The sequence below is a fragment of the Branchiostoma lanceolatum genome, chromosome 6 (assembly GCF_035083965.1).
Source record: "Branchiostoma lanceolatum isolate klBraLanc5 chromosome 6, klBraLanc5.hap2, whole genome shotgun sequence".
NCBI lineage: Eukaryota > Metazoa > Chordata > Leptocardii > Amphioxiformes > Branchiostomatidae > Branchiostoma > Branchiostoma lanceolatum.
In genome coordinates, this window is record NC_089727.1 from 22,170,688 (window position 1) to 22,195,363 (window position 24,676).

The following is a 24,676-nucleotide window of genomic DNA, read 5'->3' on the forward strand; positions in this document are numbered from 1 at the left end:
CACACACACAGAAAACAAGACAAGGAGATAAAAATCATATGTCCTGATGAAAATGCTGCAGCTAAGTGTTGCTGTTATCCACAGGTCCGCAAGGGGGAGCAGCTGCTTGGTAGTTGCTTCTGGGCGCAGAGGGATGTCTCGGTGTTCCTCCGTCCGGGGCTCTTCAGGTGTCGCCGGTTTCTTGATGACGAAGAAAAGAAGAAACATCTTTTATTTTCCCATGGAAGGTACGAAAATAATTTTACCATTTGTGTCTCAAGATGCTACGGTCATCCTTTCGACCGTCATTTCATAGGCCTGCTCATTAATGATGCAGAAGACATTCTAATTTTCATAACTTTACCTTTGGATGCCTCATATTCGTTGGTTGAGATTTGAAACAAGGAATCATATCTATTTTTTCTAAAGCTAATGCGGCCTTCTATGTCCAGCATTCAATCATATCTAAAGAAGTCATGAAAATTTATCAGCTAATTGTTTAGCTTCATATGTTGTTGTTTTTCTTTGATTCATTCATGCAGTCAAAAGTATACACTCTTGGTCAAGTTAAAAGAAGACCCAAAATGACAATCAAGGGTTGTTGCTATCATAATGATAATTCCTAAGATCACAAATACAGCCTTGATCTTGTTAATATGCTTTCCAGATTCTCGGAGGCGGCTACTATAGACAACCACCAGTGCCCTGGGATGGACATTGCATTCATCTTGATGAAAGCGACCCTTGCAGTTTTGCTGTGCCACTGCAGTTGGGAGTTAAATGGCATCCCTGTGTGGTCGGACAAAACAGCCCGATTCGGCAAACCTGACGATCTGGTCTCCCTTCAATCGTTTGACTTCGACTCATTTGAGGCTAGGCGTGCCCTGGGATTGTAATACACACCAAAAAAGAAGTTCACGATTTTCAGTACGCATGCGCACCGAAGTGCATTGTGGGTGATATGTCAAAAATGAAGGCCCCTGAGAACTTTTAAAAAAAAACGTATTGACAATGATTTGCAAAGTGAGACAATGATCATGACATGTCTTTTAAGTTAGGGACCTTCGCATGTGACATATTACCGACAATGCATTTCACTGCCGATGCTTACTCAGAATCGTAGACCTCCTTATTTTAATGTGACGTCATCTGAGAAATAATTAACGTTTAGTTAGTCGGCCGCAGTAAACAAGAGCTGAAAATGTGACTTTAGATGCATTTTGTTTTTATAATACTATCATTGCTATATAGAAACAGAAAAAGTTGTATTTTTGTGTTATTATCATACAAGCACGTTTATTACACCCTCCTTTATACCCCCCATTCCACTTGGACGGCGCTCTCACCGCGCTCTCACGGCGACCTCATTTCGGCCAGATCGCCGTGAGAGCCCCGAGAGCGCGGCGAGAGCGCCGTGGGAGCGCGGAAGGATCGCGGCGAGAGAGCCGTCACCTCGACGATGATTTTGAACGTGCTCAAAACCTTCGCCGTGAGAGCGCCGAGAATGGCGATCAAAAAACGAGCGCCGAGAGAGCGCCGAGGGAGCGCGGAGCGAGCGCGGGGAGCGCCTTGAGAGCGCGGTGAGCGCCGTGAGAGCGCCCAAGGTGGGATCAAAGGGCCGCAGCGAGCGCTCAAGGATCGCAGCGAGCGCTCAATGAGGATTGAATGGTCTTAACTGTAGTTCAAACAATTTCATTCTTGAAGTAGTATATCTTGAATTTCTGGGAATTTTGTGGTCAAATCATAGTTTTTCACGTTGGTAATACAAATTGACCAATACCTGCAAGTACTTGCTTCCATTCAAATTAAATTCCCTCCAAGTTTTATTGTCAGTGGTTCAAAATGTGTTTCAAAATTCTGTGATTTACGTTTCTACTATAACGTAGAATGATAAACTAGAGTTCCACGACCTCATACCTTCGCCAAAGGATTTTAACCTTTATGACTGACGTATTAGGAGTGTCTCTCATCAATTATAAATCATACTAGTTGATCGTCTTCACCCAAATAACAGAAGAAGGTTATGCTAACATCATCAATTATGCATATGAGGTCCTTATCAGCATAATTTGATTCAACTATGTACACCTTCACATAACTTCCAAATGCCACAACTATGAAATTGTACAAGGCTAGGTCAGGAACAATACATTAGTGACAGCTAGCGATGCAGACAGAAACTGCAGTAAATGTTTCATGAGCCTGAAGTTTTGATAGGGACCGTCAGGGGTCACTATTGCACGGTGCTGCATGCTGGCAGAGTCAAGAAGATTAGGTCGAGTTCAGGACACAATAGAACAAACCATCCTGCTAAGTGTATGTACCATTGGCGTTTCATTAGAACCTCCCGAATAGTTCAGGACGAGAGATTATCCCCCGACATGAGATATAATCCTTCCCGCAGGTCATGCTGCTGTTAAACTCAATCTGGACTAGCGCACACCCTACAGTCATTCTGCACCCAGAGCCATTGTATTCGACCAAGCTATCGTATGTGTGCCTATATTTGGCCTCCTGGCAATGTCCATATTTGGCGTCTTAGTCTATATAAGGGGAATCTCCCGGTGCAACAAGTTGTGCAATCTGCGTGTTCACATACCTGAGCGCACCTACACCAGACCACACCTTCTTAACGTTCTCTCTCACCTGACAAAACAACCCACGAGATGCCTTTTCCTGTAGAGAAATACTGCGGACCATGGAGGGTCGTCAGCAATTCCGACAACTACCCACAAATCCTGGAGAAACTTGGTACATGTAAAGCTTTTATATATGAAGTTTGTTACTGGTGAAGAGAGGTCTCTTTGACTATGGACGATAGGCCACCGAGAATATTTTGAAAAAATCTTTTTGGAAATTGCATCCTACTGCAAAGATCAAAAACTAAAATGTTAAAACTTATACCCTCCCTATTCAAATCGACGTTGATTTGTTTGTACACTTCACACACTATCCTGAAGTGTTTTTTTAAGGCACGTAGTCCGCTCCGAGACTGACGGGAATAGGTCTTGTGTCAACAACGATTCCGCCCTCCCACCTTGAGACCTCGCCCCTCTCCCCCTCGGGGGAAGCGAATAACTTAGTAGCGCGTTCCCACTCCATATTGACTACTCAAATTTGTGTACTGTAAACTTGATAATGCGCGCGGGGACTTAATTTCTCCTCAGACTAAAACAGCTGAAAAGAAGTAATGCAGAGACATTTATACTCTGTTCTATATTTACAATGTACACTTATTATATATATTAACCTGATGTTGCATACCCTTAGTCAACTCTTCAGTACTGCATGTAGTCCCTAATTAGAATAACAATCAATAACAACATGTAATGATCACTCATTATTATGTCACTACTCACAATTTTCCACATCATAGATTATACTAAAACTCCAACCTGTCTCTCTAGCGAGGACTCATTTCAATTAATTTCTTCATTAACGTTTAGGTGATCTATACCATTGAGGGAGGCCACCTAGTCTCCGTGTACCCTGATTATACGCTCGTTATCTTCGCCGAGTATTAGTACTCGGGGAAGATTATGTTTTCGGTTGAAAAATCTGTTGGGTGGGTCTGTATGTATGTCAGGAGCATAACTCAAGAAAACTTCAATGAATCTTTATGATTTTTGGTAGGTGTGTAGTGGTTGTGCAAAGGAAGGTCAAGTTCGAAAAAGGTTCACCTTGCGTTTTTCAACAGTACTGCAGCGGACTTTGAATTTTGTGTGTTTGTATGTAGGCAAAAAAAAGTGACGGAAACGTTGATGGATCTTCATGAATTTTTGCAGGTGTGTAGATGTTGTAGAAACGGAGGTCAAGTTCAAAAATGGTTCCCCTGGCATTTTCCGTCGGTACTGCAGCGGGCTTTGTGTGTATGTGTATTTGTATGTCGCCAACATAACTCGAGAAGCTGTCGATGGTTCTGCATGATACTTAGTGGGTGGGTAAGGTTTACAGAAAGGAAGGTCAAGTTCGATAATGGGCCTTCTAGCGGGTATCTAAAGTATTGCAGCGGAGCTTCAAAGTTTGGGGTGAAATTTTCTGGAGGCGCCAGGTTCATGATTTTTTTATAGTGGATGGGTCTTTGGGCAGGGAACAAGTGGTGTAAGTTTGGGCCTCTTGACGACTTGTTTTGAGCTGCGGTGGGCCTTTATGTCTGAAACTTTGGAGGAGGATAACTCATGCAGGGTTTGGTGTATCTTTATTGCTTTTGGTACGCAGGTACCTTAGGTGATGATTAACATAATGAAATGTATAGTATGCAAATCTGGACTTCATTTACATAATTAAAGAGAGTAATGTATAATCCCATTGAAAGCTGTTACTCGACCTCAATTCAGGGACACTTGGAGGATTGCCTGGCTTGGGATTTAGGTCACCCAGCTGTGTGCCAGCTGTGCGCCCTTCATTTGGTAATAACTCAAGAAGGGGTCAATGGATCATCATAGTTAGGACACAATGAAACCTCTTGTTTGATTTAGGTGATTCTCCAGCAAAAGCTGATTCACAAGTATCTTTCTCCAAGAATAAGATTCTACTCAAGAGACAGAGGTATTTTTTTGTTGCTGTCTATGTTTATGCACTGATTCGTTATGTTGTAGCCAGGGAATTGATCTGGTATCATAAGAAAAATATGGATGTTTCTTTTTCTGATTCTAAAGCCTCGTTGAAAAAGCGCCATTGAAAATTCCAATCCGAAAAAAAGATATGCCGCAATAGTCGGGTCTGTTGGTTTAGCATACCATTCAGTACCGGGGTGACATCTGACCTATTCTGCGCGTTTGTATCTTTTAACGTAGGCACTACCTAGGTTATGTAAGCAACTATAACCTACAAAAATGGTTGCAAAAGTACTAAAATAGCACCGCTACAGAACGATATAATTTTCAGGTACAAAGTTTTCACGTTGTAAACGCACTAAGTATATTATACAATGTGGTTGGATTATATATCTGCGGCATCTTGGTTTAATATTTGATCTATTCCATATACAACAAGTCACACCACAGTCCAAGAAATACAACACAGTCCTCTTGGCGCTTCAGAAGACACATATATTACATATCACATGTGTACAAAGCCACAATGTCTAGTTCTGAATTGCATCACAAAATACATCTCGGTTAAAATGTCTGTTTTTACACTCACATATACATGGATGTAAAGCATCATAAAATACTTTGTGTTTTGTAAATATATTTTTGTCATGTCACTTTGATTTATACATGTACAATTTCAAAAGTATCTACAATTTCAATACAATTTCACACATAAACAGGTCGTCTCTGAAGTGAAGTTTTGTGTCTTCGCTTACATACGATGACCCATATATTATACTTCAATGACATAATAAAATCACACATGCTGACGCTAGGTGATGACCAAAATGGATAAATCAATAAATAATCAATTTAAAAGAAAATAAATCAAAATACGTTCACTCTTGCTCTTGATTTAAGCACAGTATCTTGATATTTATGTACACATGGAAATTAAATGTAGACAAATGGTAGACTATTATGACTTCTACTGAGTGGACGCGCCATTGTTGACACAGTAGTCACATGTAATTTCTAATGATCACCTTGTTGAGCATGCATTGTGGCATAAAATCTCGTCAAGTCTTCAGCAAATATTTTCTGATACAGCTCCTATCAGAATAACGTAGTGGTCAGCCTGTGGCCCCTCTTAATTCTGGACTTCAGCAGTGCCAGTGGGAAAGACGCGGGGTCGTTTCGAACAGTGCCCTCTCCCTCAGTGCCAGGAAGCGTTGGACTCTTTCCTTGGCAGGACGCAGTGGCCGTCTTGTTGGTTGACGACGTAGGCTGACATCTCTGCAATATCTTCTGCTGCGCGGCGTGGGCATGCTCTGGTGTCGATGAATTCTCAATCACAATTTCCAGTCCTGAGGGTTCATCATTTCTTACAACCCCTGGTGCAGACCGGAACTGTGGTTTTATGTCTCCACCACCGACTTCAGGAGTTGACAGCGAGTCCGAAGACGCCCTTAACCTAACAGAGGGCCTCTGCGTCAATTCACTGTGGTTTAGCTTGTAGTCTCCCGAACAGGCCTTTGCTGGGGACGACGCTGACTTTAGAGCAGAGTCAGGATTGTCGGGTGGAGCATTTGTTTGTCCACGATCCATTGCACGCATTAAGCGTACCTGTTGAGCATAGGCTGCTATGCGTTGAGAGAGAAGGTACTGTTTCATGACGGAGTCAGGTAACACCATTAAACGTGCCTGGTGAGCATAGGCTGCTAGACGTCGAGAGAGGAGGTACTGTTGCACGAGCGAGTCAGGTATAGCCTCGTACAGCGCACCAATCGGACAGGAGTGGACCATAGAAGACTGTGGATGGACTCTGTGCTCTTCAAGACTCCGGGTGACGCTCTGCTCAGCGAGGGACTCTGGAGGGCACGGCAGCTCTAGCTCAGGATTTCCCGATGGCTCTGTTATGTTTGCATCACATGACGGTAGGCTGCGATTCAAGAAGCCCTGTGGGGTGGCAGGTTCCTTCGCGGACGTTTCACCCTCATTTGCGCCATTTGTTGGAGGGTATCCATCGGGCTTTTTAGTCTCCGGCATCGGAGCAGTCGCAGGTTCATTCTCTGTCTGTGCATGCTGTATGTCATCTGGCAGTTGGAGGTCATTGGGGAGGAGCTCAGGCATCACACCAGCTGAAGTTTCCTTCTTCTCTGCTTGCTTGTGCTGAAGGTCATCTTGCAGTGTGATGTCATTGGGAAGGAGCTCAGTCATCACACCAGCTGACGTTTCACTGTGATTTAGCTTGTAATCTCCCGAAAAGGCCTGTGCTTGGGTCGACGCTGACTTTCGTGCAGGGTAAGGATTCTCAGGTGGAACATTTTTTAGTCCACGATCCATTGCAGACGTTGAACGTGCCTGTTGAGCATAGGCTGCTATGCGTTTAGAAAGAAGGTACTGTTGCAAGACGGAGTCAGGTATAGCCTCGTCCAGCTCATCAAGCGGACAGGAGTGGACCATAGAAGACTCCGGATGGACTCTGTGCTCAACAAGACTCCGGGTGACGCTCTGCTCAGCGAGGGACTCTGGAGGGCACGGCAGCTCTTGCTCAGGAATTCCCGATGGCTCTGTTATGTTTGCATCACCTGACGGCAAGCTGCGACTCGAATAGCCCTGTGGGGTGGCAGGTTCTTTCCCGAACGTTTCACCCTCATTTGCACTATTTGTTGGAGAGTATCCGTCAGGCTTTTCAGTCTCTGGCATCGGAGCAGTCGCAGGTTCCTTCTCCGTCTGTACATGCTGTATGTCATCTGGCAGAGGTAGGCCGTTGAGAAGCAGCGTGGGCATCTCAAACACCACGGGTTCCTTCTTATCTGTCGGCTTGTGCTGCTCGTCATCGGGCAGAGCCAGGGGTAGGCCGTTGAGAAGCAGCGTGGGCATCTCAAACGCCACGGCTTCCTTCTTATCTGTTGGCTTGTGCTGCTCGTCATCGGGCAGAGCCAGGGGTAGGCCGTTGAGAAGCAGCGTGGGCATCTCAAACGCCACGGCTTCCTTCTTATCTGTCGGCTTGTGCTGCTCGTCATCGGGCAGAGCCAGGGGTAGGCCGTTGAGAAGCAGCGTGGGCATCTCAAACGCCACGGCTTCCTTCTTATCTGTTGGCTTGTGCTGCTCGTCATCGGGCAGAGCCAGGGGTAGGCCGTTGAGAAGCAGCGTGGGCATCTCAAACGCCACGGCTTCCTTCTTATCTGTCGGCTTGTGCTGCTCGTCATCGGGCAGAGCCAGGGGTAGGCCGTTGAGAGGCAGCGTGGGTACCTCAAACACCACGGCTTCCTTCTTATCTGTTGGCTTGTGCTGCTCGTCATCGGGAAGAGCCAGGGGTAGGTCGTTGAGAAGCAGCGTGGGCATCTCAAACGCCGCATGTTCCTTCTTAGCTGATGTCCCTGTTATGTCTTTCTTCACTTTACCCTAAAGAAGTGACTACAGCATAAAAATCAGCACCATAGACAGGAATATGTTAGTAACATGCAAATGTGAATGTGAATGTCAGTGAATAATCTATTATTGATTAATAATAGAATTGTAATTTAATCCATACCCCCGGATTACAGTACGAAATTATCAGACTTTTCAAGTGTCCACCTGACTCTTTTCATCAGCGATGGAAATAATGTTTACCTAAGACTTACGGAACATAGCGACAACATACTTGAGTTCTCTATAAACATTTATCTGTAGTTATTGATTGTTTTGTTATTGTAATTGCTTAATGAAGACTGAATTAGAAGAATTGCTTCAATATGCTAGCATCGGTTTGAAAAAAAAAGTACACTTAAAATAGCAGTTGCATGAAAGCAAAACCTGTAGTTTGTACTGTAGGGCGCATAAACTTGTGACTTACATGGTCATGTGCCCCAATCTGCCCAGTAAGATCCTGTAATGATGCCAGGGTAAAAGGGATATTTATTGTATGGAACAGTGCATCTTGGCAAGCATAGTATTTGCATCTAATGTGAATTTATTTCAGTGCAGAACCTAAAATAGATATAGTATATTTTAATATACTATATCTATCAATACTTAAAAGTATTATATGAAAACGCAAGACTGCCTTTTTTATTCTTTTGTTTTTCGATAGCACGGATCAATATAATATCATATTTGCAAAATCAAAATGGTAACCACAATACCGGTATTTGTATTCATCAAAACATTTCAGAATCTGCAAAACTAACCTGTTTGAGCGTCTTGATCAACCCCTTGTTAGCCTCCATCTACCAACAGAAAAAATAATTTAATTGATCCATTGATTCACATTTAAGGAGTATCTGACAATGTTCATTTGATAATGCTACATATAGAGGATACTTCACTAACCAGGATATAATCTAACAATAACATGTATGTAGTATCATGATCATTAACCCTTGTCCTTATCCATATATGTATATATGGGTTGCACATTACACAGCCTGTATGTCGGCCCCATATATGCAAGGGTTTGGGGTATTTTTTAGCTGAACGCATCACACTGCAGTGAAACACACCAAATGCAGAAGTAACTATGCCACAGCAGTGCAGAAAAAGTCCAGGAAAAATTACCTGATTAATGAAACAACTTGCGTCAAAAACGCCAGCAGGACAAGGTTACAAATAGATGAAACGGAATGATTTGGGCAAACAAAATCAATTTCCGATCCTTACCTGTTCTCGCATCTTTCTGATCAGTTCCTGCTGACGTGCAGCTTTCTGCTCATTCTCTTTTCTCATCTAAAAAAAGGATATAGAATATTTGAGTATTCCTTCATGCGTCATGGAATATTTACATTTTATTGGGAACAACATACAACACATGGTACTGATGCAAAGCATTCACATTTGGTAAACTGACTGAGACAATTCTAAAATAGCATCAAAATGAAACTTAGGGAAGACCTTTTAGTAAGCAAATTCTCTAGCTTTCCAATTTATAGTGATTGGTATCATTCAACACAATACATGTAGTATAAACATTGAACAGTGGCCAAAATCCAACAATATGATATCATAATGACTGCAAATGTACCTTGTCTCAAATGGCAGAAAAAAATGGCATATGACATTTTAATTTGATTCACTGCGTAACAACATGCTCTGTTCTTACCACTTTGACATAACAATGCCGAAATCAAAATTTATGGATGACACATTACACATACCTTCTGTATGTCCTGTAGTATGGGCTGCGGGTCAATCAGGACATCATTCCCTTGCTGAGTTTGAATGCCCACATGCAGTCTGGCCTCACCAAATCTGTAAACGATGAAAATAGCACATATAGACCACCATTTAGATGCCATGGAGAAAATTGCAAAGTTGTTATTCAAGTTTAAATGCAGTTTCAATAGCCATTGTTTCAATTGGGCACATATTTTAAGACACCTATCAATTACATGCCATTGGGTAGAATCAAAGGGGGAGGGGCACAGATTCCAAATTTTAGCTATTCCTTTTCATACCAAAAAGAAAGTTTTATTACAGCTAGGTTTGGAATGCAGATAACTCACCCCTTCTTTTCTGATTCAAGAACCTCCACACGAGACTTCAGCTGCTCGATCTCCTCATCTTTCAGGGCAACTCTGTTGTGGTGAACAGAATGGACAAAATCAGATCAATCATAAAAATACAAAATTCAGAAAGTCTCTCTTTTGTGTGGATTTCAACAGTGGGTCCTCCTTATAGCTAAATACTTAATAATATTCTAATACAGCATTGGGAAAAATGATATTCTATTATCATTAGATATCGGTATCTTATCCCTAACCTTGTTAAAGGAGGGTTTAATCACAACTTATCTGACACTCCCAAGTCTGAGAACATTAATTTAGGTACAATAAGGTAGGTGTGAGTGAATGAGTGAGCGATTGCAAGTGAGTGTGTGAGTGATTGTGTGATTGAGTGTGTGAGTGAGTGGGTGAGTGATTGTGTGAGTGAATGAGCGAGTAATTGTGTGAATGGATGAATGAATGAATGAATGAGAGTGATTGTGTGAGTGAGTGTGTGTGTGTGTGTGAGTGAATGAGCGAGTAATTGTGTGAATGATGAATGAATGAGAGTGATTGTGTGAGTGAGTGAGTGGGTGAGTGATTGTGTGTGTGTGTGTGTGTGTGAGTGACTGAATGAGCAAGTAATTGTGTGAATGGATAAATGAATTAGAGTGATTGTGTGAGTGAGTGTGTGTGAGTGAATGAGCGAGTAATTATGTGAATGACGAATGAATGAGAGTGATTGTGTTAGTGAGTGAGTGAGCAAGTGAGTGAGTGAGTGAGTGAGTGAGTGAATGAGCGAGAGTGAGTGAGTCTAATTTCTGAACCCAACTTACCGCTGCCGTGTGTTTGCGGCCTGATCCGCAAGTCTCTTCTCTAGTTCTCTAATCTTTGTGGCTGCTTCTGTTCTCTCCCTGGGTGAAAATAAAAAGAGTTTCATGTGTTGCTTTTTTAAAGATAAAAATAGTGGCAGCAAATATGTGCATGTACTGTGACACTGATATTCTTACTAGAAGACCTGGACCTTTAAGTTGATAAAGATCAGGTTCTGACCATATGCTATAAATCATGATAAGTTTTGAAACAAAGATAACTCACCCATCCTTTTCTGACTCCAGGACAACCACATGAGCCTGAAGCTCCTGAATGAACTCATCTTTCTGGGAGATCCTGTTGTGTTACACAGAATGGACAGAAATATCAAATATGTTATAGTACAAATGTATTAGATTGAGTCTCTCTTTTGGGTTGCAACAGTGTGCTCTCCCCACAGCTAGTAGTTTTGTTATTCTGATATCAAAATAAATTATGTTTGTCAAAGGGAATTTAAATACAACTGGTCTAACATTCCCAAGTTAGGGAACCAGACACAGTAAACTGTGTAGTGTCAGTGGAGAGTGGGTGAGTGGGTGGGTGGGTGAGTGGGTGAGTGAGTGTGTGTATGTGAGTGAGTGTGTGTGAGTTAATGCATGAGTGAGTGGGTGGGTGTGTGTGTGTGTGAGTGTGTGTGTGTGTGTGAGTGTGTATCAGTGTGTGTGTGAGTGAGTGAGTGAGTGAGTGAGTGAGTGAGTGAGTGAGTGAGTGAGTGAGTGAGTGAGTGGGAGTTCCTTGAACAAAACTCACCTGTGCTGTGGGTTTTCTTCCAGCTTCTGGATCATTCTAAGGAAAGATATCAAAGAATTGTTAAGCATCTTCAAACAACTGATTTAAAACACTTTCTATCAAGTTTCAATGTTTCTTAAGAATTTCTCTGCTATTGCCAATTTTTCATTTCAGTTCCCAAATTTGTGTGGTTTAAGAGCTTACTCAGATTGTACAAAGAAGCCATGCAAATCTTTTACAAGCCTTTAACAAGCTTACATGCTTGTAATTCTAGATTTACTCAAACAAATACAGTCAAACATGGTCTCAACAAGGGACAGAGGAACATGGTTGGTGACTGGAGGTGGTTGCTCCAGACAAGAGGGTCTTACCAATGCAAAATCTTATGGGACTGTTTCGATGTGGCTTATGCATGGAGGTGGTTGTCTTTGCTAGGGGGCCAGCCAGGTCTGACAGTATATGTTTCACAATGGTGATAGCTCTAGTTCATGATGATATGATTTCAAAATGATAATTTGTAACTTACGTATTGGTGACTTCTAGCCGTCCGGCGAAGTTACTGGAAAGAATCCATAAAATGATATTAAGGAATATAATGACAACAATCATGACTACAACTGTGAATAGAGATACATGTGTGTACTAGTACTGTAAACCCATTCAATATTGCAGTTGGTATTTTAGTGTTTGGTAGGAAAGGGAATAGTTCACAACATCTAATTTTAATGGTGGGAAGAAAAATTACTGTCTCAAATGTTACTTATCAAACATTTGCTTTGTTGAAATTCTAGCCATTGACTAGTGACCATTAAACTTAAAGCAGCTAAAGTCTAGTTACCGTAAAAAAATTACAGTAGCAAGAGAGCAAGCAAAAGCTTTTTAAAAAGTGGTATTTCATGTCTGTAAATTCATTTAAGTTCATGACACTAATAAATTTCATGGAACAATGAAAATCAAGAGTTTGTGGTATCTTTGAGTTTGTTGTCTAAAGAATTGGTAGAAATTATGGATTCCATGTACAAATAAACAAGCGTTTGCTGGTGTGATGGTTTTGCAGCAAAACTAAAAAAACACAGTGAATATTTCAAAATCTAGAGTAAATATCATGCATCTTTTTCTTAGTTTACATGATGAAAATGATATAGAATGCTTAACTAAAGGTTTATCTACTGTATAAAATAAAAGTTTATTCTTTAGAAATGGATATTCAATTCAAATAGATATCTTTTCAGCACCAAGGACAGGACGTTAGTAGGAAATGGCTGTTCTTACCTCAGAATCTTGTTTTCCTGTTTGTGGTCGTCTTCAGTTTGTTCTTGTAGCCTCCTGTTAAAAGCAAAAACAGAGTAAAGAACTGTAGTATTTTCTCTTCGTCACATGAATTTCCTTTAATTGCAGAATTGTGCTCTTAAATTTGCATTAGTATTCTTGATGCAAAGGATCATGATGTAATTGACATCTAATACCACTTGTCAACACATTTGTTTCATTATCTTGATTGTTTTTATTGTTCTGATGTTACAGCTTTAACTTTAAGTTTAAGCTAAAAAAATACTTAAATGTAGTAAAGTTGATTGATATAACAACACCTAGAAATGGTGTGAAAATTTTTACATTTGCCAGAAAGTATCATTAATCTGTATGAATTGCTTGCTGTGGATTATATAGCCAGCTTGTTGAATTTGCATCAAGTGATATAGAAAGAAAAGTGCATATCTGTAACGTTATAGAGTTCCATAGATTTGATTGCATTGAATTCTGCTCTAGACTTTCTTTCCACCTTTCCTGTACTCATCGAACCCAACCTTCCTTTACATTTAACCTATAAAGTTAGCGTATTAAAAAAATGAGAATTCCAAACACAACTTCTAATGTTACCTGACAAAAAGGGAGGTGATGTCTTGTTTCGTCCGAAACCAGCTGAAATGACAAAGTAGAAACATCTTAGCCATATACGCTCGTGTGGCAGGGTGTTTGGCCCCAGAACCCAGAGGTACTGAGTTCGAATCCGGTCGTTCCCTGATTTGTCCCGTTGACGTTGTGCCCTTAGGAAAGGCACTTTACATGACTTTCCTCACTTCACTCAGGTGTAAATGAGTACCTAGCTTTGGTTAGGGACGTCCCTCGGATAGGACGTTAAATGAAGGTCCCGTGTTTGAGAAGAGACACACCTCAAGCACGTTAAAGAACACACCGCAATTATCGAAAAGAGGAGGGGTCCTTCCCGGTGTGAGTGGTTCAAATCCTACAGGCCTATGGCCGCACATGGGGCAATTGTCGTATTGAGGTCACCTGCGCGCCGAATGGCAGTCGCTACAGACCCTTGCGATCTAGCCCCGCCAAATGTGCGCTCCTCGCAATTCAGCCCCTGGCTGTGAAGAGAGAGTAGTCGGCCCACCCAATGATAATAATGATAAAATATGTTTCATTGACAAATGATAAAGAAATTGGCCAACAAAATTGTGACACTTGTTTCACTGTCTTTTTAGTGTTTCTACATATATATGGAGCAGAATCAACTGATGAATCATGTTATATTTAATGAACCAGTATTTTTTTCTACTTTAATTCTCACTTACTTCTGTATGTCTTGTAGCTCGTCCAAAAGAGAATCACTGTACTCTATCACCCTGAAAGGAAGAGAAAAGAAAAGAAAAAAGATAAGTAAATTGGTACTGTAATATTACATAAAAAAAGCAGGGTATCTCTGCCATGATAAACAACATACAATAATAGTTATTGTATTTCAATGTCAAATCTTTTTGATGTATTTCTGCAATGATGGAGAAATGATTTCAAATACTGCTGACGTGAAACTGTCTATTACAAACAATCTTTTATGTAGCAATAGTAACAACTCAAAGAACCCGTCATTTTTCTGCCCTTCCTTAAAGACAGGGTATGCATACAAGTGTACATTTTAAACATGTAACAATGAATACTGAATCCCCTGCCCCACACATTTTCTTCATAGCTCTAAACTCTGACTACTTCTGACTACAGTGGCTATATAATAGCTAAAGCTGACTAAAACTTCTGACTTCTTACTCTTTCAACGAGGGCTCACTGCTGCCTCTCTGACTTGGCTGAGTAAGGAAGTAAGAAAAGGAACATGCTACAATAAACCAAAAAAAAAGACAAAATACAGCAAAACAAAAGGAACTTCTGAAAGCAACTCAAATCTACCTACCTAAGTCCTATAAATCAAATTCAAATCATAATTCTATCAAAATATAAGAATTTCAAACTCTAGCTAGTATGACCACTCCATGTAACTTATGCAGATGACATTTTCTGAAGATCATTAAGTAAATACTGAACTGCACCAACATTTTGGTTCACTAGCCAAAGTTTCAAGTTACACTATCTGTTTACTTATATCCTTCAAAAATCTAAATGAAGAAATGAACAGTAGATATAGTACTGTTGTGTTGAGTAAAGAGTCAAAATAGTTTTGTGTGCACAGTTTTATCCTTAGAATTTCATTCTTGTTTCTTACATATTTCATACACATTTTGTAGCTTTACAATATCAAACCACAACACGAAGCATCCACAGAACTTACATAAAGTGGCCTTAAATATAACAAAGAAATCTGTTAAAATAATGTTCTTCACTTCAAATGCACAAGGGAGGTTAAGTACTTGCCATTTTTACTGTAAATCTTAAAACTTTTCTAGTGGTTCTATTAAATCTATGGTTTTCACAGTGACTTTTCACGATAATTAATGACACAGTGAATATGTCTCCCTATAATAATAGTAAGCATACTAGTAACTACATGATTGTTTTAAAAACACTGCCATAACCCCCCTCCCCTCTTTTGTTGAAATAGAACCACTGCAAAAGTAATAAATTTACAGTATTGACACATAAATGAACTCCCTAAGTAACATTTAATAGAACTTACCTTGGACGCATCATCCAAGTCATCTTCTGCCGACTCCTTTTTCAGTTTGATGACCATTCTTCTGAACATAGAAGTCTTCCCTGCTCTAATGTTGGGATGTAAGTATTACTAACAGTGATATACCACAATCATGATAAACAATTCTTGATGTCGTTTCCAGCAAAGATTGTAAACAAAGAGAATACAATGACTGACAGTATTGTGGCAGCAGTTGCATCAATTGTTTATGAAGTTGGACCTGTGGTGTCAATTTTTCATCATTCTTCATTTATTGTTTTAAACTTCTAATAACATTAAAATGAAATTGAAAACTGAAATAACGCTACTACACAGTTACAGTCCATCTTGAAATTATCACCTTGATTTCATTTTTGCAGTTTTTGCACTGCCCCTCTACAGTAAAATCATGACACTGCAAAACTGTCTTTATATATGCTACATTATTGTTTTGACTGCAAACTTTGACCACCAACAAAGCCTATTTGTCACTCCTACCATTAAACAAGATACCTGTGAAGATAAATGTATTTACAGTACTTACTTCTGGGGGTCTTGAAGGTCTTCTGAAAGAGCCCCAGCGCACTCTTTTGCCCTGTAAAGAAAGAGTTCATAATAACAATTAGGAAATCGTATCATAATTGGATGTTTAAAAAAACGGTGACATCTTTTCTGGCATCATGAAAAAATTCTTTTGCGCTTGACTTTGTTTTTCAATTTCCAAATGTCTATGTCTATTCAAAATACTAATCCTTCAAGTTGGTGTCACAATAATGTTGTACTGAGGCACTAAGATTTTCTAGCAACAGTAACAGCTATGAGCAACCCCTCCATTTTGCTCCCCCCCCCCCAAAGTTGCTGTGTACTAGTATGTGACATAGAAAAACATACAACAATGAAGAATGGATTTCTTGTTTCCTAGTTTTTCCATAGTTGTAAACTCTGACTTCTGACTGCAGTGCTAGCTAAGCTAAATCTGACTAAAGCTGAGTCCTTACTCTCTTAACGAGGGCTCTGTGCTGACTCTCTCGGTTGGCTGAATAGGGAAAGGAAACAATTGCTACCATAAGAACAACACAACACAAAACAAATGAACTTGAAAACATCACACCAATTAATTCTATTTTGGAGTTAACAGTGCTTGGAGGAAAATCTCATTAAAAATACAATAGTCCTTCTGAAATCCCTCAGACAGATTTTATGTTGATATATCACTTCAGCATTATTTTCTGAAATTAAAGAACCAACAAACTACATATTGGTGTAATAAACCATAATCATGATGCAACATAAGAATTCTCAAGTCTAATTTGGCCACCTTATGTAACTTCTGCAAATGACGTTTTCTGAAAATAATCATTTTGATTGTTGCACTTTTTTGTCCAATGGCAAAATGTTACAAGTTGCATTCAAATCGTCCAATAAATAATTTCTTTAAGTGGAAGGTAAATATCAAGAGAAGATTGAAGGGTCGTATAATTTGTCATGATTTGTGTCTATTCTACATTTTCGTACTAATAGAAATACTCTCATCAAACGTTAATATGTCCTTGATACACACTTTGGGGCATCAAAATAGTAACCTACGTTTAGTGAAGCATCCGCAGAATCTACACAAGGTGGCCTTGTGACAAAAAAATTGGTATCAGGTCTTTTCCCCCCCAGGACGTTTCCCCCCCTAGACGTTTCCCCCCCTGTTGAAGACATTTCCCCCCCAGGTCGATTCCCCCCCAGTCGTTTCCCCCCCAGGTCGATTCCCCCCCAGTCGTTTCCCCCCCCCCCCCCCAGGTCGATTCCCCCCCAGTCGTTTCCCCCCCTGTCTGTACCTGACTAATGGTAGTCGCTACGATTGCTAAAATGCACCATCTACATACACCGAATATACACACCTTTATGCTGGATAAAATCAGTAACTGTTATATCATATATAACGTTATATATACTTTTCGAGCAGGTGCTGAACTACGCGCCATCATAACCCGACAGTGCAAGCCGGCGCCGGCGATTGTCAAGTCCGCCCGCGGCGCCTGACCAGGCCCACTCCGCCCGCTGTAGTCCCATGAACGTCACAATGATTAACAGGATTAGAAACTTACAGCATAGCTAGCAGTTTTGTGTCATTTTTCAGCGTATAGTAATCTGTTAATAAGCATTTTTCTTATTTCTGACAGTACTGTTTATATATAAAGATGACGTTTATATATAAAAGTAACGGCAGGCGCAGTGGGCTTGGTCATGACGGGCGTGAGGACTTGGAAATCGCCGCACCGCCCGCTAGCACAGGGGAGTTTAGCGGCACGCAGCTAAACTCGTAAAGTTTAGAACGTTATACAGTACTTATAGAATAATGTAAATTGTGCATCTAGTATATTTAGAATCTAACGTGATAGTCACTTGGTAAACGTAACCTGGTTTACAGCTAGACAGGGGGGGAAACGACTGGGGGGGAATCGACCTGGGGGGGGAAACGACTGGAGGGGAATCGACCTGGGGGGGAAACGACTGGGGGGGAATCGACCTGGGGGGGAATCGTCTTCACCAAGACGTTTCCCCCCCAGGGGGGGGAATCATCCTGGGGGGGAAAAATCTTGAAACCAAAAAAATTGAACTAAAGATAGCTTCATGTTGAATGTTATTCAAGTGGCATCACTTCAAATGGCATAAACAACAACGCAGTACAGCGGCGTTTAAAAACTTACATTGATCTTAGTCTCAACCTCCAAGTCGTCTTCTGTTGATCCTTTCTTCAATTTCTGGACCATTCTCCGAAACATCGATGTCTTCTCGACGCTAGCGTTGTCCTTAGACTGTTGACCTGACTTTGCAGTCGCCATCATTCAACTTCTCAAATGTAGATGTCTTTGAGTAAAATGCCTACAAATGTCGTCAAAAACAAATGTAAATCTATTTCAAGCACAAACCATACATTAATAAATCTTAAAATATTGCGAGACAAAATACTGGGTTATATTTCAGGCCGTCTTTGTCGTAAAATATCCTGTTGTTGTCCTTATATAAGTAGTAATAACCTTGGTGACTTCGACCTTGTTCTATTCAGTCAGCGGCAAAAATGATTTCAGATTTTTCGGTGCATTTCAAACCCAAAACTTCCACTTTATGTCACCCCGCTGCCCCCTCTTTGTGTAAAGAAAACGTACGAGTAACTTTTGACTTTGATTTGTGATTTTCATTATCATTTTGCTGATTTTTTTTAAGTCTAAAAACGGAGAGAGAAAAATCCCCACCTGCTACTAGAGCTGGCTAGTTGTCATCTGTGTAAATAGAACACCGTGTCCATGGCAACCGGAGCAAACATGGCGGATCGAACGCCTGGGAGGAATGAACTTTAAAATCGTGCGTTGAACATGGAAAATCGTGTTTTAAATACATCATCTCAAGCTATTTTGAATATTCAAGCCGTCCTCTGGCTTATAATCATATCTTTTGACAAAAATTCCGTCATCTAGTTGATCGTTGGGATAACATGAAATGGTATTGATCTACTTTTTATCTTCTGGTCATTCCTGTATGATTTCCAGCGGATGAGCACAGTTGTGGCAACCAGGTTGCGCTCGGGACTAGCTCTTGTGTAGCGCATCGCGTGAAGTTTCTTCGCCCTTAGACGTGCTGAATACACGGTCTGTGCTATAATGTTTTGATACCTAATTCACATTGATTTACTAAATCACAACAAACGCTACAATTTTCCCCTAATAATATCAACAGCTTTGTACTTTTTTTAGTCGCGGATGAATGTAGCAAATGCATCATGGTAAAGGGGCCAATCTCGCAGTCAGGCCTAGGCCAGGGCACGTCAACATGTAGACAAAACGTTCCAATATGGGACGTTAAGCATTATGGTTAGGTTTTTGACTGCGTCGTCTTCGAATGCATGGTTATCAAAGCTTTTTAGACAGTGCTGCAAATACTTAAGTCTCTTAAGTTTGTAATTCTGGCGGTGTTACTGACCCCATTTTCAAAAACCGCTGACAAAGAATTTACTAACTATGGATAAAGGCGACTTAACGTTACTTCATATGGGGAAAAATTAAGCTATCCACAACCTAAAAACACGTCAAAAACCAGCCGGACCCACTCCTCTGCTTGGAGAGTACACTGCTCCAAAACTGCACCACTGCTAGGTACGGAAAAGTCACATTTACTATGTCGACGTCTTCCAAAATGTGTATGATATAGATAAAGATTTATTCTATTGATATATAGGCTGTACTATTTCATCATCACTTTCAAATACGACACTGCAATGCCAAACCTTTGTGGCCCATATAATATCAACATACAGACTCATATATCAGCACACTAGACACATCTACTAGTCCTGTACCACCAAATGATTTTTAACCCTATCTAGGCTGTCCCCCCTTCATAACTTCCAAACGGCATGGTGTATGATCCAATTTGCAGGGGGTGATATCAAAGCATGTAAATATTAATCACTATCCATGATAAGCCTTGATTATTTGGCGAAGATAATGCGTTCGTGGAACTCTAGTTCTCAATGAAATGTGCAAAATAGCGATTTTTAGGGTCGAAAAATTGATCAGCTCAGTTTCCAAGCAAACCTACCTCATTTTTAAGCTGAACATCTTCTTTTATGATCCCCAAAGTATTATATCTAATTCATAACGGGAAATTGCCGAAAATTTCTAAGCTTTGATTAGATGTCCTTGGAGTTAGCCCATATTTTTGCGGAAAAAAATGTTGAACATCAGTAATTAGATACTTCAATTTTGGAGCTTTCATGTTGTGACATCGCCTTCAAAACCTATAGTTGAGGAGTCAATATCTCTGGTAAAACGTCTGTATTTAGTGCCGTGCTGACGATTGCTTTATAACTGTTTCATTCAGGATTAATATTGTCTGGATTTGTTTTTGCATTTCGATTTACCAGAGACGGAATCTGATAGTTCTTGCAAAACGTTCCATCCTCCGTTGATCCGAATAATTTAACTCTTACAACATCTATAACATATTCGATATTGCGAACTAATACTGCTTAGGAGCAGTAAAGCATTTGGAACGGAGGGGGAATCGCGGAAAAACGGTAACGGAGATTACACACTGTCGACAAAAGGCGTGTTCACCAGACGCAAGTCACCAAGTTTTAATTGATCGACTTCAGATTTCTTTTCTTCTTCTTCAAACGTATCAAAGGCTATAGATTACTTATTGTCTTGAGGTTAAAAAAGAATTCAACTTTGGAAACAAAATCTGGAAGAAAGAGTAGAAAATTGGACTATGATAACCCTACAGGGGGTTTCTCTCAGTTGAATCTATACTTTTCTATTCTAGTTCAAACGCTTTCGCGTTATGGTGCACAACTACAAAAAGTTCTGCACCAGGTTATGTATTTTCCGCAACAGGTGTAATCTCCGTTACCGGTAACGGAGCTTACTACTTCAGTAAAACTTCGGCTTTTCCTTCAAAGGGATTTCCGTTTTTGCGTCCCATCTTTTATTATTAAAAGGACGTATGTACGGACATTTAGAAAATGGGCAGCGTTCCTTTACCAGACCTTGTTAACAACCCAGAGAGCATCAAACAATGGTAACGGAGATTACATTCATTACTGTACTGTCATTTGTTCGAGGAGGTGGTTCACAACTGATAGCAAACACTTCTTATTTGTTCCTTTTAAAAGCCACCAAAGCTTTAAGTCGTCATAAAAACGACAGGTTGGCACCTTATATGTGGCATATCTTAATGTCAGGAACGTCTTACTTTAAACGGTAACGGAACTTACCGTTTTGGGCGACAGGCATAAACCGCCTTGCACAGCGTACAAGAACAGTAACAGGAGCGATCTGACGTGATTTGTCGGAGGGCCTTAGTTGCTCGATTCACCAGTTAACCGGTCATTCTCTGAACTGAACTGTTACATTCTCGGCTGCTTTATAAATTTTACATGTCTCCGCAGGCGACAGCCGTTTTTTATAACTCTTTAGGCCACCCATTGCCATAACGTTTTCTAAGTCAAAACCCATAAGTAATTTTGAGGTGCATTTTTCGTGAAACATGATACATGAAAATGAAGAAAGCATCGATCGTGTCCTTAATTTGGCTGATATCAAGTCGTAAAGGCTGGCGACAGCAATTTGTACATTCAAATGAGAACGAGCGTATAGCGGGTCGGAAACTTCCATGCGCATCAGCATTCATTTTGTTGATGACGACACCATCCACACAGTGAGTGTTTTAAAGCTCGGGCAGGGTTTTCAACTTCACACTTCACAAATTTGGATATTTTCAATGAACTCTTGGCTTATACAAATCATTACCTTCGCCGAGAAGGTTATGCAGAGGGTAGCGTTTGTGTGTTTGTGTGTGTGTGTTTGTAACAAACAGCATAACTCGACAAGGCTTGGATGGATTGTGGTGATATTTAGTAGGTGGGTAGGTCTTGATGAGACTTGGAAATGATTAGATTTTGGGTCCCCTAGCGGCTTGTTACGGTACTGCAGCAAAAATTCCTGTTTTGATATCTCGTGTTCTGGACATGCTATGGTCCTGGTTTTTGAGTGGTATATAGCTCTTTGGACAGAGAGTAATTGGTAAAGGTTTTGGCCCCCTACTGGCTTTTTTGGAACTGCAGGAGCAGGTTTTGCTTCAGACTTTGAAAGGGAATAACTCAAGAAGGGCTTGATGGATGGTCGTGAATTTTGGTAAGTAGATAGCTTGAGTGATGATGTACATGATTAGATACTTCTTATGCAAATCAGTATCTTATTTGCATAATTAATTAGGAAAGTTTATACATCCGCCAAATTCCATGACAGCACTCTCAAACATGTGACATATGTAAGGTTCCGGTCGGAGTTCGAATCTGACCGGGGGATTGGGTCATGACCCGGTAATCTGCCGGAAGTGCGTGGTCGTCACCCTGATTCCTGCCCGAGATTGCTTGGTGATGGTTTTAGCTGTGCATAAATATTTTGAATCCTCTGAAAAGCCCGTGAGTTGTAGTATTTTTGGGCGCGGTGCAGTTGGTTCGCTATCGAAGCCTTTTTTGTATTAGTCCGCGGCAACGGTGATGCGGTTTTCTCGCCTGATGACCCAAATAGCATCGTTTTAAGTGCATTTTCACCGAATTTGCGTCATCGGAGATTGCGAAAAAGTTATCACATGACTTTTTTATATTTTTTTCATTTTTCAGAGACACCATTTACTAACCTTCCTCAGCATATATGCCGTGACCCCAGGAAAACTCGTTTTTTCCGAGCAGGTTCGATCAAAAAAGTGTGAAAAAATGATAATTTTCGAGTGCAAAATTTACATTTTACTATGGTTTCTACCCAAAATAAAGTGACAATGGACAATACCGATAAATACATCGGAAAACAGCAGAAAACCGCTTTTCGACCATGTGATTACATTTTCCGTCCTACTTTTCTTGGCGGAACTGTAGCCCGTCGACCTGAGGGTGTCGGCCTATACACGAAATCGCAAAAAAACTCCGGTCCGAGACCGTAACTGAGGAGGAGAAAAATATCAATAGATATCAACTATGCAAATGAAGACCTCATTTGCATAATTAATGAGAAAATACTATAACTCAAGATGGGCTTGATGGATGGTCATGATTTTTGATATGTAGATAGATTACGTGATGCTTTGTATGATTGGATATGATTATTCAAATCAGATTCTAATTTGCATAACTAATGAGACAATTTTTAAAACCTGCTGTGTTCCATGATATAACTATTCAAATATGTGACATTTGTAACTGAGGAAGAGAAGAATGTTAATAGAAAGAAAATATGCAATTGTATGCGCAATTTGCATCATCAATGAGAAACTACTATAATTACATACAGGTAAATGATGGCAGATTCATACTTGTGGCATTTGAAAGTTATGTGAATGTGAACATCGTTGAATCAAATTATGCTAATAAGGACCTCCTTTGCATAATTGATGATAAATGTTAGCATAATCTTCTTTGATAAGCTCATACTTTGGACAACTTCTGTTATTTGGGTGAAGAGGATCAACTGGTATGATTTATGATTGATGAGAAACACTCCTAAATATGTCAGTCATAAAGGTTAAAATCATTTTGCGAAGGTATGAGGTCGTGGAACTCTAGTTTGTTTATTCATTTGTTTGTAGGATGTCAAATTTGGTGATCTCGAGGGCTGAATAGTCTCCAAACGCTGCTAAACGTCCGAGAGGACGCTGACCCCTGAGGACCAGACAAGCTCCTCTTCAACTTTGCTTAGCGATATTTTAGTGATTTGGTCTGACGAAAAGCATGATTGTATCGCTTGTTGTAAGACGTTAAGTCGGAAATGTAGCTCTGCTGATGATTCTTACATACATCTTAAGTAATTAAGGCGGATCATATAACAGAACTGTTTACATCTTGCTTTCACTGGTGTATATTCATTGATGATGGTGGTGGTAGGTTTAAACACAAGCTCTCTCGGAGTCTTTTGAATTGATTTTTATGGCTTATGTTTCACTGCCTAAGACAAAGATTTAAAGGTGAAAAAAAAACAGGTCAATCTCTGACAGTCCCCTTTGTCGTTTTTGTCGTCTACTTATTTTCTGATTCGAAAGATAGAAGGTTGAAAGCAACTTGTAATTTTAAATGGGTCGCTAGAGGCCATGATTGCACGGTTGTTGCACGCTGGTGCACTGGGCAGGTCGCGTTCAGAACACAATAGAATACAGGCCCTCTTAGTGTACAATTGGCATTTTCAAAGAACGCTCCGAACAATTCAGATATAATTCCTCGACATGAGAGATAATCCTTACCACAGATCATGCTCACATGTTACTCTGTACAAGTGACACAGTGCAGTCCGTACCGCCCGTAGCGATCTCAGATCTCAGAAAGCCATGTGCATAACACGACTGACATGTTTTGCAAGTCCGTCTGTCCAGGTGACCATAGCCCTTTAGACAACTCTGGTTACTTTGGAAAGCACCATTCAAACTATACAGGTCGAGGACGGACGCTACTGGTGGGGATAAGGACGCTAAATGCCTAGGCACAGACGGTACAGGTTTAGGTACAGACGCTACAGGTCGGGGTGAGGACGCTATATGTCGGGGCACAGACGCTACACGTTGGGGTACAGACGCTACCTGTCGGGCCTCAGACATTACAGGTTGGGTTATAGACGCTACAGGTCGGGGTACGGACGCTACAGGCTGAG

At 40.6% G+C, this 24,676-nt stretch overlaps 1 protein-coding gene and 2 long non-coding RNA genes across 3 annotated transcripts; 2 read left to right on the top strand and 1 right to left on the bottom strand.

Moving 5' to 3' along the window:
• Positions 1 to 59: 59 nt before the first annotated feature.
• LOC136437054 (uncharacterized) lies at positions 60 to 3,477 on the top strand. Its single transcript, XR_010756146.1, has 3 exons — positions 60 to 227; positions 647 to 2,730; positions 3,426 to 3,477. It is a non-coding gene; the product is annotated as an uncharacterized lncRNA (long non-coding RNA).
• Positions 3,478 to 5,630: 2,153 nt separating this feature from the next.
• Positions 5,631 to 18,338, bottom strand: LOC136437612 (uncharacterized). The gene is made up of 17 exons (XM_066432235.1): positions 18,191 to 18,338; positions 16,036 to 16,086; positions 15,495 to 15,579; positions 14,633 to 14,670; positions 14,164 to 14,214; positions 13,463 to 13,504; positions 12,857 to 12,910; positions 12,111 to 12,143; positions 11,606 to 11,641; positions 11,081 to 11,152; positions 10,819 to 10,896; positions 10,004 to 10,075; positions 9,656 to 9,749; positions 9,162 to 9,227; positions 8,693 to 8,731; positions 8,359 to 8,391; positions 5,631 to 7,925 (listed from the first exon to the last, which is right to left on the bottom strand). Coding segments are annotated over exons 1-17 (3,141 nt in total). The 5' UTR covers positions 18,193 to 18,338.
• A 3,294-nt stretch (positions 18,339 to 21,632) lies between these two features.
• On the top strand, positions 21,633 to 23,758 carry LOC136437055 (uncharacterized). Its single transcript, XR_010756147.1, has 2 exons — positions 21,633 to 21,698; positions 23,625 to 23,758. It is a non-coding gene; the product is annotated as an uncharacterized lncRNA (long non-coding RNA).
• Positions 23,759 to 24,676: the final 918 nt, after the last annotated feature.

Excerpts from the sequence above, each read along its gene's own strand:
- LOC136437612 (XM_066432235.1), bottom strand. Across the intron at positions 15,580-16,035 it reads GACCTTCAAGACCCCCAGAA|AGCAGGGAAGACTTCTATGT; the intron begins GTAAGTACTGTA and ends TCCCAACATTAG. Across the intron at positions 9,228-9,655 it reads TACTACAGGACATACAGAAG|ATGAGAAAAGAGAATGAGCA; the intron begins GTATGTGTAATG and ends TCCTTTTTTTAG.